General features: G+C 38.5%; 1 protein-coding gene across 2 annotated transcripts in view; it reads right to left on the bottom strand.

The window, feature by feature from the left end:
• Positions 1 to 19424, bottom strand: part of CFTR (CF transmembrane conductance regulator) — a 90498-nt gene that overhangs the window by 42652 nt on the left and 28422 nt on the right. For both annotated transcript variants that reach the window (XM_082309132.1, XM_082309133.1), the window contains exons 9-12: positions 17505 to 17597; positions 16804 to 16986; positions 13947 to 14138; positions 1943 to 2037 (exon numbers count right to left, since the gene is read on the bottom strand). In XM_082309132.1, coding sequence (XP_082165258.1) covers positions 1943 to 2037; positions 13947 to 14138; positions 16804 to 16986; positions 17505 to 17597 — 563 coding nt within the window. The remainder of the gene's footprint in view (positions 1 to 1942; positions 2038 to 13946; positions 14139 to 16803; positions 16987 to 17504; positions 17598 to 19424) is intronic.

The following is a 19424-nucleotide window of genomic DNA, read 5'->3' as shown; positions in this document are numbered from 1 at the left end:
AATTATTGCTTTAATTTGTATGTTGGACTTAGTAGCTATACACAACCGGCTTTAGGATATCAGGCCAGTGAGCTAGCGCAAACCCAGGTCATGCACTGTTTTTCTCCCTTGGTCCTTTCTTTCCCCTGGTTGTAGCTGCAGGCACTGACAGTGCTCTGTAAGAAAGGTGGACTCAGGCAATCTCCATCTGCTTCTCATGACGACTGGTTGATGGCACTTCCAGCAGGGATTGTAATTTCACATGACTTTGCACGGAGTACACTAGACACATGTATAAAGCCAGTTCAAGCAAATAACATCCAGTTTATCGTCATTGCAGATGGGTACAACCCAGGGCTGCAATCCTAAATTTTCTCCTCTAGCTTTCTCAGAGCTCCATCTGCCACCCGCACCTCAACACCTGTACACTTTGCTGTATGCTGAGTTTAGACTGGAGCCCAAATAAAATGTAAAGCAGCCCAGCCACTGTTTTGGGGACATTTATTTTAAAAATAATAACTATATAGCTGACAATAAATATATCAGTTCTGTGACCCTCCAGTGAATGAGCTGTGACCATCTGAAAAGTGACAGCCATGATTATTCATAGAATCTGGGAAATACTTCACATAAATGTTGCATTTTAAATGAAAAACTAAGTGGGTTTTGTTGGTTGGGGGTTTTTTGCTCTGAAAGCTTTGCCTGCTCCTCCCCTCCTCTCTTATCTTACTGCATAAAACAGAACCATCCATATGCTTCTTCCCTCTCACAAATCTGCTAGAAATAGCTACACTGAAAGCCTCTCTATTTTAATGAACCCATCTTTTAGCCTCACACAGACATAAAATCATAGAATCGTAGAATGCTTTGGGATGGAAGGGACCTTTAAAGGTCATCTAGTCCATTCCCCCTGCAGTTGGCAGGGACATCTTCAACCAGATCAGGTTGCTCAGAGCCCCGTCCAGCCTGGCCTTGAATGGTTCCAAGGATGGAGCATCTACCACCTCTCTGGGCAACCTGTTCCAGTGTTTCACCACCCTCATTGTGAAAAATTTTTTCCTTATGTTTAGTCTAAATCTACCCTCTTTTAGTTTAAAACCATTACCCCTTGTCCTGTCGCAGCAGGCCTTGCTAAAAACACTATCCCCATCATGTACGTCTTTCATGGGATGCCAGTGTGGATCACCATAATGTGATTTCACTTCTACCCAGTGTTTCTGAGCATGGGAACCAGCACAATTTGCACTTGGCACAGAAATAAATGGGGCCGTTTACACATCAGAGCTATCATTGCTGGATTTCTTATGATAGCTAAGTGATTACGCTGAAACACATAGCTAATTTATAAGACAAACACCTATGTTATTGTTCTGTAGACCTTCAAAATTACTTACTAACTTTGGAAGGTCAGACAAGGCCAGACCATTATTCATAGGTACTGACTAGCCATTGCTTTTCACTTTTTCTTTTTACAACAGAAAAAGACCAAAACTGTTAGCAATATTTTTTGAAACATAGCATTGTTTTCATTTTTGTTACCTGCAGACAGGGAGTATGTCATTAATCAATATATAAACTGCTTTGTAGAAGTGTCATAGCAGGGAAAGATCCTGGCATATTTCTTATTTGTATCTTTGTATGGGTTTTTTCAGTACTTAGAAAGCTACACTTAAAGGTCTGACTCTCCAAATGGCATCTTGCATCAAGGAGGGAAAGACTCATCTTCAGCTAAGCCATAGCATGCGTCTGATGTCAAACTTTTAAAATTCAATAAATAAATATGCAGGTGTATCACAAACACAATTGCATAGCAAAACTTAGATTTCTCATAGTAAAATGAAGTTCCTGATGTACCTGGAGGATATTTATTTAGCAGGACTTGGTCCACATGTATTTAAGTGCTCAGTCATAATACTTTCCTTATACATGAAACAGTACACTACTCAGAGAGCAAAATACTCACCTTGCTAGTGAGATTCGTGCTCGCTGGCCTCCACTCAGGATGATTCCACCTTCACCCAGCACTGTATAATCTTTGTCTGGGAACTTGGAAATGTCCTGTTAAAATTTTTTTTTTTAAGAATCAGACATGTATTTTCCATATCCAAGAAACTCAAGCTACAGACTGGATGGAAGCATAGTGTACAACAGTGTACAGACAGGTTAGACAGAAGTTATTAAAAAAAAAGTCCCACAGAGGCTTCTTTCTTTTGTTTATGTAATCAGAAATGGTGATAAAAGAAAACATATCATTCTATTGAAGAGAGCAATCATGAGCTGTAAGATCTCAGGAACAAATATTTGCCTTAATTGCTAGATCTCCATAAAAGCAAGGAACGTACCTTCATACAATATCAATCCAAGACATTAACTGTTTGAGTTTTCTGTCAAGTAACAATGATAAATGCACTTGCCACTGAAGTTAGGGAGAGCAAGAAGCAAACTCTGGATCCGAGTTCTTCAAAACCCAGAGAAATTTATATTTCAGGCAGGTTCATTAAAAAAAACTTGCACAAAATTCCTAGCCAGGAGTGCCAGGAATGCTCAAGGTTTGCAAAAGGTTTGGGAGCCAAGTTCCACTGCTTGGACTGTAAGTTACTTTCAACTCATGACCATGCTAAAAATGAATCTTTAGCCAGTGATAAAAACAGAAAATACCATTCCACTCTCGTGTGAGACAGAGAAAGAAGAAAAGGACATCCTTGTGCCCCACTGGCAGCGGTGGCCAGAAATTTTCTTGAGAGGAGTATTTAGCACTGAAACTGAGAATCCACGCAAACCACAATAATTCTGGAAGTGGAGACATGGAGAATGGCTTGTGTGCCTGAAGGCTGTCTAGTTTTTCTACTTTTACAGTTGCTCTAACAAAAAATATTAATTCTGCCTTCAAGCCTTATCTGGCCTATGTCCTTAAGCCAATACAGTGACACCACTATCACTGTGGTGGTGGTAGTTCCACAGGACTTCTCCCAGAAATGCGGGCTGGATGACCTTCCTGTGCCCCAGGGCACCTAGGTTTCCAGGGGCATGCAGGAACTCAGCTGTCTGCATGCACTCTGCACCACCCACAGAAATCTTGCAGCTTCTGGGAAAAAGACTGGGAGGCACATGAAGCACTTCCAGGGCAATACAACCTAGGATTCTAAGTTGAGCTGCTCTCTAGAAGGTCACATTTCATACAAAGTCAGATATAATCCAATTTTGATCACCCCTGCTGTGTTTTTGATGGCTAATCACTTTCTGTCAGGCAGCCTCTTGGCATTCCATGCCTCTGACGTTTTGCAGAATAAATAAATAAAGATCCTTCAAGAGAATATTGGTGAAGGGTCTAGAGCACAAGTCTTACGAGGAGTGGCTGAGGGAGCTGGCGTTGTTTAGTCTGGAGAAGAAGAGGCTGAGGGGAGACCTTATCGCTCTCTACAACTACCTGAAAGGAGGTTGTAGTGAGGTGGGGGTCGGTCTCTTCTCCCTAGTAATGAGTGATAGGATGAGAGGAAACAGCCTCAAGTGGCACCAGGGGAAGTTTAGGTTGGATATTAGAAAAAACTTCTTCACTGAAAGGGCAGTCAGGCACTGGAACAGGCTGCCCAGGGAAGTGGTTGAGTCTCCATCCCTGGAGGTATTTAAAAGAAGGGTAGACATGGTGCTTGAGGACATGGTTTAGTGGTGGATTTGGCAGTGATAGGTTAATGGTTGGACTCGATGATCTTAAAGGTCTTTTCCAACCTTAACAGTTCTATGATTCTATGATTCTATAAACGTTTCCTTCTTCCTCCCCTGTAAATTGGCCTGACCTCAGGAAAAGAGTGAACAATGCCGTTCAGCCCTGGATCAGTGACAGACGAAAGGTCCAGCCACTCAAGGACTAGAAATTGACTGCCTGGTCTGTCAGGAAATGCGAGATTCTCCCAACTCTTTAATTTGATAATAGCGTTTACTTCCTGACTTAGAGGATTCTGACCTTAAAATCAAGATGCTCTTATGTATGGAAAAGCTATTGCAGGTGATTTTTAAATTCTTCTCATGTTAACTAGTTATTTTCCTCTCGTAAAAGGAGAGCAAGTACCTGGTACCAACGTAACAGCTCAGGTATTTGCAGAAAGATGAATGTGAAAAATAGTGCCAGCAACATATTTAAAGGCAGATTTTCTGAACGTGACAAAATTGTTTTCCTATAAGTCATGAAGTATTCAGAGAGAACATGTGAAATTCTGGCATAAAAGCTTTCCTGGCATTTATTTGAGACGACCTGCTCAGATCACTTGTGGTTTCACTATGCATGTGGAGTCATGTTATTCATCTGTAACTTTGACATTTACCCCATACCTTCACCTGAATATTGGGATTTGCGTGGTTAAGTATCTAGATATCTAAGCTGATTTCAATTCCCCTCTCTACCAGTCCTGCTGCCTGTAATGGTGCTGGTGCCGTTGCTGTTTCCTGATTCTACTACTTCTTCAGAAAAAGCCCGGGTGAAGAACTGGGCTCAGTGTGTCTTCCCCTGCAAACAGGGTGAAATCCTAGCCCTACTGAAATTAATTCCAGGGCTCCCATTGTTTTAAATGGTGGTGGGATTTTGTCAGATATATTTCTTTGCAGGTGTGTCAACATGGAATTTTAATCAGACTTTTAATGAGTTCCCCTTCTGCTCTCTTCTACCCTTCACCTCAGGATAATATATGGCATGGAACAGGCAAAGAACTTTTCAGGCTGTAATTATAATAATTAAAAAATGTTTAGCAATTTCTTTCAAAGGCGTAAACAGAGTGATAAAGTCCAATCGACACACAATGCTATTTGTTGGAACATGCATTACCTATTGTAAAAAAGTACATAGGGCTGGTCCAAATACATCCTTGCTGTCATTTTATGCAGGAAGTGAAACCAAGCCAGGGACAAACGTAATGTAATGATGCTGAATGACACAAACCCCAGCGTATTAATGAAGTAGGCACTGGATTTTCTTTAACATATCTATTTTAAATGTTTAAATTGATAAACCTACTGGTAACTATTCAGAGAAGAAACCCCCCACAGTTCCCACAGACATTAATTACTTTCATGGGTGCCTCTAATATCAGGAGCTAACAAATCTCAAGTTACATACCCAAGGAGAAGGCACCCCCTTTAATATCTGTTTGCATTTTTAACAATGTCAATGTCAGATTCATCTACCTCAGCAGCAAAGGGATGACCCTTATAGTATGTTTGGGCTTGGTACGGAAGAATATAGCTGAGATAGTTTAAGGTAATATCCCTTTTCAGAGTGAATGGGAAATACGGTCTCATTAAAAAAAAGGAAAGCTCAGAATAGACTTCACACTCCAAGTCTTTTCTGTAGAATTGTTTTTTATCAAAATCATTTGATAAATCATTAGCAATAGTTAACATGATAAAGCATGACAGAAAATAGTTTCTAAGAACCATGCCTTTCAGCAAATAGTTGCTTTATATATCCAAACCTACTCAAACTATTCCAGCAGTTCTAATGATAGAACATACGTATTTTACTTATGGGGCCCCTCTTTCTTCCTTAAATATGTCCTTAATGATGTGGCTTTTGATCTTCCCTCTTCTCCCTCCCCTCCAAAAAGACAAAACAGTCATGAAACTGATGGAACAGAGCAGCGATCTTGACTCTCTCCATTTCATCTTCACTAATCCTTTCCTCTATTTCACTTCCTTTTTTTCTACAGTCCCAGTTTCTTTACCATCTCTATCCCCTTCCTTTTCTTCATTGCCATTAATATTCCCCATGTTTATTTTCACAGTTCCCAGAAAATTCCCCCATTCACATTGCTACCTCCTTCTCACCTACCAAAGTACTCCCTTTTTTGCCTTCTCTCCGTTTTTTAGAGAAGCTGCCTCTAAATACCTTTGGCAATTCCCTTTCTGTAGTATGGACTATTTGCGGTAAATTAAAAGAAAAATACTGAAGCCTTTATGTGATAAAATGCCAACTAAAGCTGAATATAAGTTAAGCAGAAGCAGCACCAAGGGTTTCAAGCAGGAGCTGCAATACTGTTCCACCCTATTTGATAATTTTTCTCTTTAATTATAAGAGGAAAATTTACTATTACCTGCTTTCTCTCTAGCATGATTATTTCTGTACTTCCAAGCAATCATATTCAATTCCAATATACCAACGAGGTAGAAATGGAACTGAAACAAACCTCCAGATTTGAATTCAGTGATTACTAAAAATCTTTAGATAAATGATTTGAAATACCATTTGGCAGAAAGCATAGCTTTCAATTTGTGCTGATTTTCAGAAAAGAAATGATCTTGAAAGTAAGACAGATATGAACTAAACTGCAAAATTAGAAGTTTTAAAGTTTTGAAATCAAGCCTTGTGTTTCATACCTACTAGTGAGCATTTCTGTTATTTTTTAACAGATGAAGAATTTTCAGTAATTTTTTATATCTTGGCTTTTGGGTAAGCAGCTTGAACATACTCGAGTCCTCATTTTCCTGAGCCAGAACCCAGAAAACCAGTTCTCTTTAAAATATTTCAAATCAGAAATTACTTTTAAAAATTTTACTTTATTTAGGTAACTCTCCTCTCTCTGCCTATGATTCCTGAAGCTGAAGCTGTTGTTAGATTTCAGCTGAACCCATATATGAAGGATTTGTGATCCAAAAGCATAAGCTTTGTTTTCACAAGAGTTTGTGACCTCGAGCAGAGTGTCAGACTCACCCAAAACTCACACAAATGCTGGCAAAACTTGCTTTCTCTATGGTGAAACATTCCCGTGGAACAGATTTTTGAAACATGAAGTAGTCAGTATGCTGCGTGTGGGTAGGTTAAACACAGGGTAAGGGAATTAAATATGATTGCAGAAGTGACACATAAGATAGGACAACATCCAAGGTAATCAGTCCAGAGCCCTGTACCTGAGACAGGGAAAAGGGTAGGGAGAGCTGTCTTGACTGAAACAGGTTTTTACCTAAATCATATCAACACAGAACATTGCAGAGGGGCTCTGTTAAACATATTTACTTGATCGCTGATAGACTTCTTGAAGTCAGTGCATTTGGGATTTGGAGTCTGTTTTTTTCTCTAATCAAGGTGTTCCTCTGCTATAAAGAGACTGTGCTAGCCTATTTACTTCCAGTTCCCCCAGGGAACTCACTGTGTCAGCAGCTTCACAGCTGACCTGCCCATGATTTTGGGCCCCAGACAAGAATTTCAGTTAGTGGAGTCTGCTCATGCCAGTGGATCATACCACTGCAAGGTGGAAGAAGTATAAAGGCAGCCAGCTTTTGGGCCCATGTGTCTTAGATGCAATGGTTGTAGTGGGAGATTTGACATATTATGTGGACTTTCTACCTGAAAGAGGCATTTATGCTATTTTAGCTGTTTACATTAGGATGAGTTGAACTTCACCTTGACATGCCTGTTGCTCTCCCCAGCTATGAAGACAGGGTGAGTAATTTGCTCTCACATAGTTTACACTGCAGACATGTACCAGATTAGGTAACCAAGCTACCTCTTAATATCCTCTTGTAGAGAATTACCTACTACAAAGCACTCAGTTCCAGACTTGAATCCTTATTGTTCCTCTCTTCCACACATTTTGTAATCTGCCCATATCCCTTGTGAAAAACAGGCACAAAAACAAGGCACAAAGTATTTCACTCACTGACATAATAACCTCTCAACTCCTACTGATTTAGTTATCTGCCAAAAAAAACCCCAAACCAACCAACGAACCAACCAACAAAAACCAAACAAACCCAAAACCAGAAGAGACAAAAGGGGCTGGAGCAGTACAGTGGGATGCAAGGATATGGACAAGAGGAAATGGGCTCAAGTTGTGCCAGGAGAGATTTAGATTGGATATTAGGAAAAATGTCTTCACGGAGAGAGTGGTTAGGCATTGGAACAGACTGCCCAGGGAAGTGGTGCAATCACAGTCCCTGGAAGTATTCAAAAAGTGTGTGGATGTGGTGCTTAGGGACATGGTTTAGAGGTGGACCAGGCAGTTAGGTTAACAGGTTGGACTCGATGATCTCAGATGTCCTTTCCAACCTTAACGATTCTATGATTCTATGATACGTATTTCTGTTTCGGGGCATCCTTGACATTGCAGTGAACTCATCACCCAGGGATGGATGCCATCCTTTGCAAGGAGACATCGAACACGCAGGAACACAAACCAGGGCTTGGCATATTGACTGTCTCTTTCTCTAGTTATTCTCTGTATAATCTAAGTTCTTAGATGAAAATGAATCTCCTGCACTCCCTGTAAAACCAGCTCAAATAAAACACAGAATCTGGCCACAAATTTCTTTAGTACTATTATATGGTTTGATTTCACATGGAAACACTTCCTCTATTTGCATGCCATGTTAAACATTACATTCAAGAGCAGCTGGTGGCTCTCAAATCAGAATACGTGTTTACTTTAAGAGTGGTAATCTCTTAAAGGTAGTTTGCCATTATGTGTTTATGGCCTCTTAGGTAACTATTGAAGGATCAAATGAACTAACTAGGTGGAAAAATATCTGTCTTACCTTGCAAAAAGGTAAAAATGGAAGTAATGGAAATGTGGTTTAAAACTAATGAATTACTGCACCCCTTCAAATGGGATATGATGCCTGTTTATTTTTTAACAAGAATTAATATAACAGGCCTGCTTCTGCAGTCTTGACTGGGGAAATGCATTCTCTTAGGATGATTTTGTTCTATATTAACAGTATTTAGACATGAAGATTCCTGTTTCAACTGTCCAAAGGTTTTACCTTTTTAACTCAGCAAGTGCTAAAACCAAACAAAAATCCCACACCCTGTGTATAGTAGGCTATTAATACTGATTTTTCAACATAAAAATCTGAAAATCAAGCCACATTCCTTCCCCATTTTTCATTACATCATTAATAAAGATTTTGCAAACCCAATCGGCTACTCTTACAAATTCCCATTTATATTCATGTTATCCCTGCCATGGCATTAATAAAACCCTTCAATCTCCGGGGAAGTTACACTTGTGGAATTACTTCAAATTTAGGAGCAAGCTTCCATAGACACAGAAACTCATCCAATGCACATCTTGCGGCGGCTTTTGCTATTGAGCAATGAGAATAAAAATCAATGAATTATGCAGGATAGTTTCTCAGGGTTAAATTTGCTCATACTTGGTCCTTAATTTGAAGTGCTAGGCAAAAGTTCACCTTCTGTTGCTAATTGATTTTTATCATGAATGTGATGAAAAGTACTTGATAAAAAGGGTAAAACGCTTTGTCGAAAAAAAAAAAAGGTAGCAGAAGCCGAGGCAGCACCAATTCGTCTTATTTTACTTTTTGAGTACCTTTAAGCTTGCCTGTGGGGACTGTTTTTAGAAAACGAGTTCAGAGTCTGTACTAATTACATCTTGGCTTCTCTATACCATAGCATGCTAATTTAAGATTTTAAAGGTAATAGATTTGTGATAATACCTGCACACTCAAAATTAAACCCATTCGAACAATTTATTTCAAAAAAGCTTCTGAATAAAGGACAAATGGCAAGGACTACTGATCTGTGCTGGAACAGTTTGATCTAGAAGTTGAAAGCCTTCACTTCCATATTTGCAAACTGAGACCTTCATTTTAGAAGATGTGTTAAATTAGATACTCACTCTGCTTGCTTGCTAAAATATTCGCTATTTCTCGAGGAAAGGGAAAAAGCCAAAGGCGGCAGGGGAAAAGGAACAAACAGCCCTTCTCCTATGCCTTTTTGTAAAACTTTTTTTACTGTGACGTTTCACAGAATGTATCATGTAATTTAAATGTATTGGCATTCCCTTGAGTTCAGCATCACACAAGAATAAGGGCAATGTTTACACACCATTTACTTCTCACTGCAGCCATATTTAGTTTGTGCTGGGCTTCCAGAAATATTTTTTGCCAGTAAGGCTGTTTCTATAGGCTATCAAGAACACTAAGGTATCTCTTAATTACGGTCCCTTCATCTCAACTCGAAAGCAGTCTTTCTGTTGTTCTATCACCTTCCACTTCTCTCCTCTTAACCTCTCCCATTTCCAGACTCCAGTAATTAGAACCATATTGTAAAACATGATTTCACCTCCCCCGATGCCCTACTTACCCTCAAAGGAAAAATATAATCAAGAAATGTAATTATAATCAGGTCCTGAATCATTTTACACATATAAAGCAGGCTACACTACCATAAAAATATGCATATAAGCTGTACAAACAGAAATTTTAAAAGTGCCTTAGGCATGCTTTTACTGATGCACATAGAGATGCATTTGAGAACCCTTCTCATGCTTCTTCAGTATTATATATCTATACAGTGTCATCCTGAAATTATGACAAGCAGTGGTACTTAGACCTGACAAACTTCCCTCACTGAGCCTTTGACACACAACTGTCTTTCATTGTGCATCCTTTCAACAGTACAGGGTTGCACTGTGGTGTCCCTCACCCTTGGTATTCCCATGTGCCAGAGAAGGCTACAGAGCAGAGCTGTGAGGACCAAGGACCATGAATGAAACCTGTGACACTATACTGCTGCCACATGTGTGCCATCAAGAGGGACTACACTCAAAGGAGCACCATAAAAACACAGGCTTCCCATACGTAGTCTCACAAGACTATAAGACATGATTTACTGCCTCTGACCGTTCATCAGTCACACACCTATGTGATGGGTGTTGGGTGAGACAACAGTTGTGTTATGCATGAGAAAAAAGGATACTTGAGAGACATGTACACGCTAATTCAGCCTGTAAAGCCATGCACAGACTGAGTTCCTAACGTATTGTGCACTACACAAACACACTTTGTCAAACTATCCTGGCACAGTATTTATGAGGGATGCAGTTTTTCAATATATTATAATAATTTTCCTTTTAATCTTCACCTTCTGTTTAACAGTATGACATCATGAACAGGTGTACTGGCACAACTGGAGGGTAGGTGAATTGCAGTAAGGCAACAAGAATAAGGAGCTGAAGGTAGAAATCTCTTAAGCTGAGTATACAAGTCAAGGAAGTACAACATGTAGCTACCTGAACTCTTTGGACTAAAAAATGTCCCATTTTAGTGTTCTAAATTGCTAAAAACTTATGTGAGCTCATAAAAGAAAGAAATAAAAGAAAATCCTTTTGTTGCTCATAGTTTTATTGCTTTCCAGGAATGCTAATTGTGAATATTCAAAATTCATTAGAGAAGAAACCATCTTTTTAACCTTCCTTTTGATGGTTCCATACATAAATAGAACAAAATGTAAAACTGCAAGAATATCTTTTAGAAAAACATCAAAAATCCTTCTTCCATCCAAGAAAAACCTACTAAAGCCCACCTGTTTTTTAGGTAATGGTTAATATAACCATATTTGCCATTCTTTAGGCCTTTACAGAATAAAAATCTATCACATAACACATTCTAACCTCTAAATAAAGATCTGATTTCCTATACAGCGAAAATTTTATTTTTGGACACCTAAAAATATGGAAAGCTCTGTGAAATATTTACTTGCACTTTCCATCTTTCATAATTACTTTGAGATAAATTTACCTCAAGTACTTAGCAACTCTAAAGAGGCTGTGACAGCTCCTTAGCAAATCAACTAAGTACCAATCCCAAAAGTCAGGCAGAAAAATGTAGCCCTGACTTTTCTGAAAATTCTCATGCACCCCAAATTATTTAAGTTACATTTGCTTAATATCATTTGCATATCTCCATAGACCTAAAACAAAGTGCAGAGCGCCTTGTATGAAGTCATCCAGCTTCAGTGTCCTGTTCTGCTGATGGACAAGAACAGGCTACTCACGGTGTGTTAGGAAGCCCCAAACTTATGTGTATGGTATGACGTGACCCACATAGGGTTACCTGTAGTATTCTATTGGCACTAATGAAGGCAAAGGGAAAAAGACATCAAATTTAGGAATTGGACTAGATCTTCAGTATGCGTCCTCTATAGGGTGATGGTGGAGATGGCAAAGCAAAGGGGGCATTTCGCAGGTATGTTACCTTTTGCAGTAGTAACTTATCTATTTGTCCACTGGGTCAAAGAAGATGGCTTTGTATTCCGAAAAAGTTTTTGTGAGCATGGAGCTTGGAACTAAATCTCACTTAGCCACTGTTAAGAGCTGTATGTTAGCTGACGTTCAGCATATGTGCAATAAGGAAATAAACTCTCTTTTATCACCAATTCTTGGTTCACCTTGAAGAGCCTATATAACCACTAGACTCAGCAACAGGCCTACATTCAGGCAGACTATATAAACTACCTAGGAAAGGGGGCAAAGTGAACTTCCTTAGGCAAAAATCCTCTGGTACCTCTCCTTTCTAAAGAATGAGAACACACACAACCCCAATCCAACAAAGTACTAACCTTTGTCATAATAAACCCCTAAAAAGTCACACTGGGGAAAATAAACAGGGAATTAATATTTGAAATCCATCCTTCAATCTGCCATACTAAGTCCTGTTCAGTAACTAAGAGGTGAAAGCTAACAAGACTAGAAAGCATAATAATAGCAATAAAGTAAGGCACTTGGCTTCCTTCCAGACCATTCTGCCTTCTCTTCAGGCCAGCCCAATTTATTCAGCTTCAGTCCAGAAGAAAATATCCTTATAAGTATCAAACTTCATCTCAAATAATAAGCCCTGCTAGGAGGTGAAGCATATCATTCTGCACAGAGCTGCACCAACACAGATCAAAGCTGGCTTGATTGAGCCTGGAGAACAAAGGAGCTGCAGCCTACCGAGACACCAAGCTGTCCCACCAACACCGAAACACCAAGCCGTCCCACTGACACTGAGACGCTGAGCCATCATTAACCACCTTCTGCTCTAGGAAGAGCCTGGGCTGGAAAGCCTCTTTGGGCAAGGACAGCTTTGAACTGCTGAAGCCTGCTGTTTCTTGGAGCATTGGCATTAACTACAACTTTTAAGACCAGGGTTAAGGACTACTCTCTTCAGAAAGCCTGACATAGAAGTTGCTAATTCTCCTGTCTTCAGAATCTTTCAAAGAAGATTTCCAGCAAAACACAATCCAAACACCAGCTGAAATGGCCATAAACATATAAGAAAAGATTACTTTATCGCTTAACTATACCCTGCTCTGAGATAAAGCGCAGTAACCTCATCTTATTTTTAAACAGACTGACTATTGTTTTCTTGCTTGACTGGCGCTAAAGGAAAATATGTTTCACTGTGTGGCCTAAAGACAGGTACTGTTCAGCACAGTTAAATATTTATTGTTTTCATCTACATGTAACAGACAAAATGCCTGATCTTAAGGCACAGGAATAAGGCTGGAAAGGTCTAAAATGCTGTCTCCTTTTGTATCTTGCAATGTGAAAAGATATCTTTTCCTACACTATGCTCCAGCAACATCGAACACATACAAGGACATTTCCATGTCATTGTACTAATTGTGGGCTACGTGTCACATAAAGATCGATCCTGCAATAATTTCCAGTGTGAGAATTTTCAATGTGCACACAGCAAAAACCAACTTCAGTCAAGATTTTTCTCTAAATAACCAGGTTTCTGGCACAGAGTTCTAATTATCCCTGAAGCCATTTTTGAAGCACAAAAGAAAGGAGGAAAACAGGTTAATTTCCAAGATTGTAAGGAAAAGCTTCTTTGTGTGGAAGAAACGTGAAAAAAGTTTTCTAGGAACAATACTTTTTACATCATTTCTTTAACATTAATATGTTTACCCAGGTTTTTAATTAGCAAGGAAGACTGAGAAAACAGACACCTTATAATATCTGAGCCAGCTTATTTAGCTCCTGTTGTGTAAACTACCAGAACCGGCACTGTCACTGTATCTCCTAAGGAGCTGGCAACAGGCTGACTTGGAATTCCACAAAATTGGGATGCCAGGCTGAGTTCCTTAAATCTCAGAAATGTTTCACTTACTTACTTAAAGCTCCACTCCCTGACTTATTCTTTGGGGTTTTTCACTTGGGTTGTGTCACAAGTCTTAAGAGTCCTAGATGACTGACCTCTTCTAGTTGGCAGGCTTTGATGACACTCTTGTATCGGTATTCATCATAGGATACACCAAAAATTATGTTTTCTTTTATTGTTCCAGGCATGATCCAGGAGACTTGAGGTGAGAAGGATATCCTTCCACTGTGTTTAATTTTACCCTGTGAAGGCTCTAGTTCTCCCATTATCAACATCAGAAGAGAGGTCTGAAAAATCATTAACACTTGGTTAATATATCAGAGATCTGTACAACCATAAGAAATGCTAAACAAAATGAGAGTCACTCTGCTAAGTCACTTAAATGGTACATTTGTCTTGTAAAGCGTGTCACTGTAAGTACTGATCTAGTGCAAGCTGCAATTAGTGGAGATTTTCATGATGTGCATGGTTCTGAAAGGCCTCTGAAATGAGAGAAACTTCATTCAATGAACAATAAAAATTGTGTAAGATATCTTGTAAAAAAGGCATGCTCCTGCAGAAGTATGTATTTTTAATTAAACTTCCAGTAATTTTACAAGGTAAAAATGTGAGTATCTGTGAGACACATACAGAAATAAGATATTAGTATTTATGGAGAATGTTATTTGATTTTTAAAATTATCAGTGACTATTTCATTTGTTCTTTGTACAACACAATTCATGTTTAGAATTTTGCTAGTGTTAATAAGCCTTCTATCTGCATTGCCTTGAAAAATGCAATTTCTTTGTGTATGTGTACACAATTACCCACAAACTGCTCAGATCTGAATTTTCCTCTGTAACTGTTAACTCATTTACGTGAATACATGACCTAAGTATATTTACTATTTCCCTTCATAAAAGAATTGATTGCAATTTCAGTACTGACATGTTATAATTTCAAAGTTAATCAGTAGCTTGTAGTAACCTTGTCACACATCACTGACTACTAGATCAAAGAATAGAATTGAGAAATACAAGGAAAAATATGTTACAGAGCCATTCCAGTGGTGTTCTTATCACTAATAAACAGTCAACAAAGCTGGGACGTAACAGCCAAAGATCTAAAAATCTGTCTAAGTCACAGTTTCACGCTGTCAAGCCCAGAGATCCTTTGGCAAGTTATATAATATGCAGGGGTAGTCTCATGAGATTCTTTCCATTATACCAGAATCTGAATTTTCCAAACTGCTGAGTAAGAAGTTTCTGATCTTGCAAAGGACAGCAGGTTAGTATGTTTTGCACACTGGATGTTAAACTACTGTATCTTGTGCCATATAACATAAATGGAAAAAAAACCCAAACCCAACCCTATCTAATATCAAAGCAGTATTAAAGAGCTGATGTCAGGCTTCATACCTGTTATGGATAAAATAAGTGTGCAGTCTGTTTCACAGGCCTGACAATTCCTGGAATATACAGTAACAGCCTCAACCAACATGAAGGAAAACTTAAATTAAGAACGCATAAGGAAAGGAGAAACTCTTTTTTTTTTTGGGGGGGGGGGTGCAAACCTTATTTTTTGTAAATCTTTCAGATAATATTATAAGCCTTTTATCTTTATTGCCTTGAAAAGTGCAAATTTGTTGTATGTATATACTCACATAAACTGCTCAGTGTGATCTGAATTTTCCTCAGTTTCCTAAGTAGCTGAATAAAGGACATATACATACATCCTTCAGCACTTTCTAGTTGACATTTTTATATTACAAGTGTCAGCTTTGGAGCCATGTGAGGTTATCAGCAACACAGGAAAACATAGGAAAACTATTCTGTTAATTCAGAAGTATCGCAGTAAAATGCATCTCAACGTATCAGCTTGAGGACAACCTCATGTCCTGAGTCCCTTGCTCTTTCCTATTGGTATCATTACTGAAAAATAATATAAAAGCCTTGATCATATTGAAATTGATGGGTCCTTTGCCATTGACTCCGACAGACCAAAGATTTCACCCAATGCAAGTAAAAGAAATCAGAATATGTTCACCAATAATTTGTTAAACAGGAAAAGAAAAGTTGCCAAATGCATAATGAATGTTTGTTTTGACTTTCACATCTCCTCGGAAAACCCAGTCAAGATGAAAGACTCATATAATTACTTGCTGTTCAAAGTGAATAAGTGTATCACAGTTCAACTCATTTTATATTAATGAGGTTAATCAGATGTGTTATCTGCAAGCTAAATGTACTGATAACATTTTTGGGTTCTAAAATTATGATTAATCTAAACCACAACTTTTCTCAGAAAACCATCAGTTTCAGCAGCATGTCCCCAGGCCTTCACATGGGACTCAGGGAGCCTGTCGGAGTGAGGAACTGTAGGAACCGGAGCACAAGAGACCAAGTATACCACATGTCCAGGGCACGCATCTTAGTTACCTGGCTAATCAGTGTCAGGCTTGTGAGGTTAGTGACCATCTCGTGTTCAAATTTTTCCTTAAAATGTTAGCAAGGCAGGAAAAAAAAGAAAAGTCTACTCTCTAGCACGCTGAGCCGTCTGGATATCTATGCTAAGTTCTCCAGTTTATTATTTTAAAGGCAGGGAGATTCTCACCATGAGCATTAACTTTAAGTTTCAGTCTGCATTATTTCTGCAAATCTCCTCTTACTTCCCATGGAAAAATAGTTTTGTAATTTAAATTGCTATTTCCTTATTAAGTCTGTATCCTTGTATGTACAAAAAATATCCAACAAACTCTTTCTCATATTGGCCACAGAGTAAAACTTCAAATAACTATTGGCCATTTTATTGAAACTTATAGTTTATTCATACTTTTTCCTGCAGCCATCATTTTTCAGTGAGCACAGGATAGCAAAAATACAGTAACAATACAGGTAACAATACAGATAACAACACAGTATTATTCCTTAAAATTATTAGGACTTTTGTTGAAACAATAGAAAGAGAAATACCTTGCCTGCTCCAGTAGATCCAGAAACAGCTAATAACTGCCCCTTCTCAATCTTGAAATTTATATCCTGAAGAACAGGAGAGGCATGAAGGGGAAAATTACTGAAGAAGAGATTGTTGTCAGTGCTAGGAGCTTTGCTGTTGTTGTTTTCCTGGTTTGCTTTTACAAACAGCTCTCCAATTCCCTGCAACATACACAGATGTGTATTTGTATGTACAAAAAAATAAATAAAACATGCATATGCAGACATGTATATCATACTATGGACTTAGAAAAGACATATGAACTTATTTTTCTGATGTTACTTTTCCTATCTATAACCTATTTATTATATTCTTAAATATATTTTTTTAATGTATGTATTGTACTTGCTCCTAAATTTGAGGACATGAATAAAATTTGCCTATTATAGAACTGCTTTCCAATGTTTATATGTGCCACAGCCTGATTCTGTTTTCAGGCTGGCTTAAATCAGAAATAACTACTTATTACAGGCCTTAACACTTATTAAAAGGTCTCTTCCAAAGTTTCTCAACCATGGAAAATTTGCACTGATTACTTGCCATATATTCCTTGCCTGCTGATAGCTGAAGCCAGTTAAAATGAAGGAGCGTAGGCTGCTCTTTTTAGAGAACACCAAGGCAAGTATCAGAAAAAAAAATACACTCTGTGTTTTAATTTAGTTTGGGTAAAAGTACTAACCTCATCCCAAAAAGCTGTTACTTTGTCCAGCTCAACCCCAGTGGTTGTTAGATTATACTCCAGGGCTTTATATTCTTTTTTCAGCAAGAAATCCTAGAAACACCACGAAAGCAGATGAGAGGAAATGGTAAGGGATGACAGCCATATCACACAAAGCAGTACATACTTGCCAACACTGAGCACTAGCTAATATTTCTGATGGTGCTATTGCATTGTAGTGTCTTAGAGAGAGGCATAAACATTGCTTATACGTCTTTCAGATGCAGAAGGAAATGTTTTTGAAATTAACAATTCTTTCATTGCTAGTGAGAACATAACCATAAATGTATTCGGTTCTGGTTTAGAAAGCATATCAAAACTTGGCATTTTCTTTGCTTTCAGGACTTGTATCACAGCAGCATCACCCCTCCAACCTTAATCCTTTTCATGTAGTAGTAGGATGAGGATGTGGAAGTAGTCGCACTCTGTTCCATGATTTTGTTAAGGTTATGCGGTCTATATGTACCATCTCCTCTAAACTGTCTTTTTAAATTATGTGGAACCAAGTAGGTCTACATGGGCAATACAGTGGACAAACTAAGCAGATGGTAAGGGGGAAAACCAGTTCTCTACAGTAAACTTGCAGATATCCCAAGTGGAAGAAGCAGAGGGGAAAAAGCAGATGATTGAAAGGGCAGGAACCAAAAAAAAACAGAAGGCGAAACAGACACAGTCTACGCAAAAGAAGGAAATGATAGCTAGGCTTTCATAACAAAGGCAGTGGGGTCATCCAGTGGAGTTGCTGGAGCAGTGATAGTCAGAGAAAGCACACTGATCCTGAAAGACCTCATGGTCTAGAAAGCATGGGTCTAGCTACAGGGCAAATACAATAACCCAGGGAACACATCTGGCCCAATGAACTCTCTAAATTGATGAGGAAATTAAATCAGAGACATGTATGAGTGGTTTATTATTTTTGTTTATGTTTCTTGTGACAAGTACAGGGCATTGGTGTTCTGGGATTCTGTGCAGTCTGTCCATGGGATCTACACTGAACCTGCCACAAAGAGATGATTATTTATGGATTCCGGAGCACCCAGAGAGCTAATACCCCAAAGACAAGCGTTCAGCAAAGTGAGGGCAAGGGTATGACAACTGGGTTTGACAGTTCTGTGACAAGGAATTGGATACACTCTTCCAGGAAACAGGAGAGACAGGATACCTTCACTAACACCTAGGGAATCTGAGAGCACAAGGACTGCCTAAATTGGGACCCAACAAGGCAGCCTTCTGAATGTCAAATAGAAAAGTTTATGGCTAGATTTCTGAAATTTTCTGCCCAGTTGAAAATCATAAAAATCCAAAATCTGCTTCTTATTCTATATTAAAGTTCAGATTTCAGATTAAGATCTTTAAGTTCCATATTAGGTATTTTTATCACACTAAAAATAATAAAATGTATGTTTTATCAAAAATAATCTATAAATATGTAAAAAAAAAAGCCTAAGATTTCACCCCGAAATAGAATAAGAATTCTTTTCCTGAGGAGTGATTTCAAAACAGCAGATAAAACAGAGTTAATGAGAATTCACCCTGATTTGACTCTGCGGATAAGCCTCTCATGCTGGTATATGAGCAATTGATCTCAGTAGGTAAGGTAGGTAATAATTATTTGACCGGTACCTTAATTATGTTTACTACTCATAATGAATGAGATGCACATTTGCATAAGATGCACAATCTCCTGCTGTTCTTGCCACTAATAGCTAGGAAAACAGAAGATCTGTGACTGCAACTACTGGAAGCTGTGCTATATAAAACATGTACTAATTTTGTACTTCCTTTTCTGAAGGAAAAACATCTCTTAAGCACCACAACTCATGATATATTTTTATTAAGTTCCTTATTCTGCAATGAGAAGAAATAACTAAACGCCAGTGT

The sequence above is a fragment of the Platalea leucorodia genome (assembly GCF_965183815.1).
Source record: "Platalea leucorodia genome assembly, chromosome: 4".
NCBI classification, from domain to species: domain Eukaryota; kingdom Metazoa; phylum Chordata; class Aves; order Pelecaniformes; family Threskiornithidae; genus Platalea; species Platalea leucorodia.
This window is presented reverse-complemented; position numbering and strand designations above follow the sequence as displayed.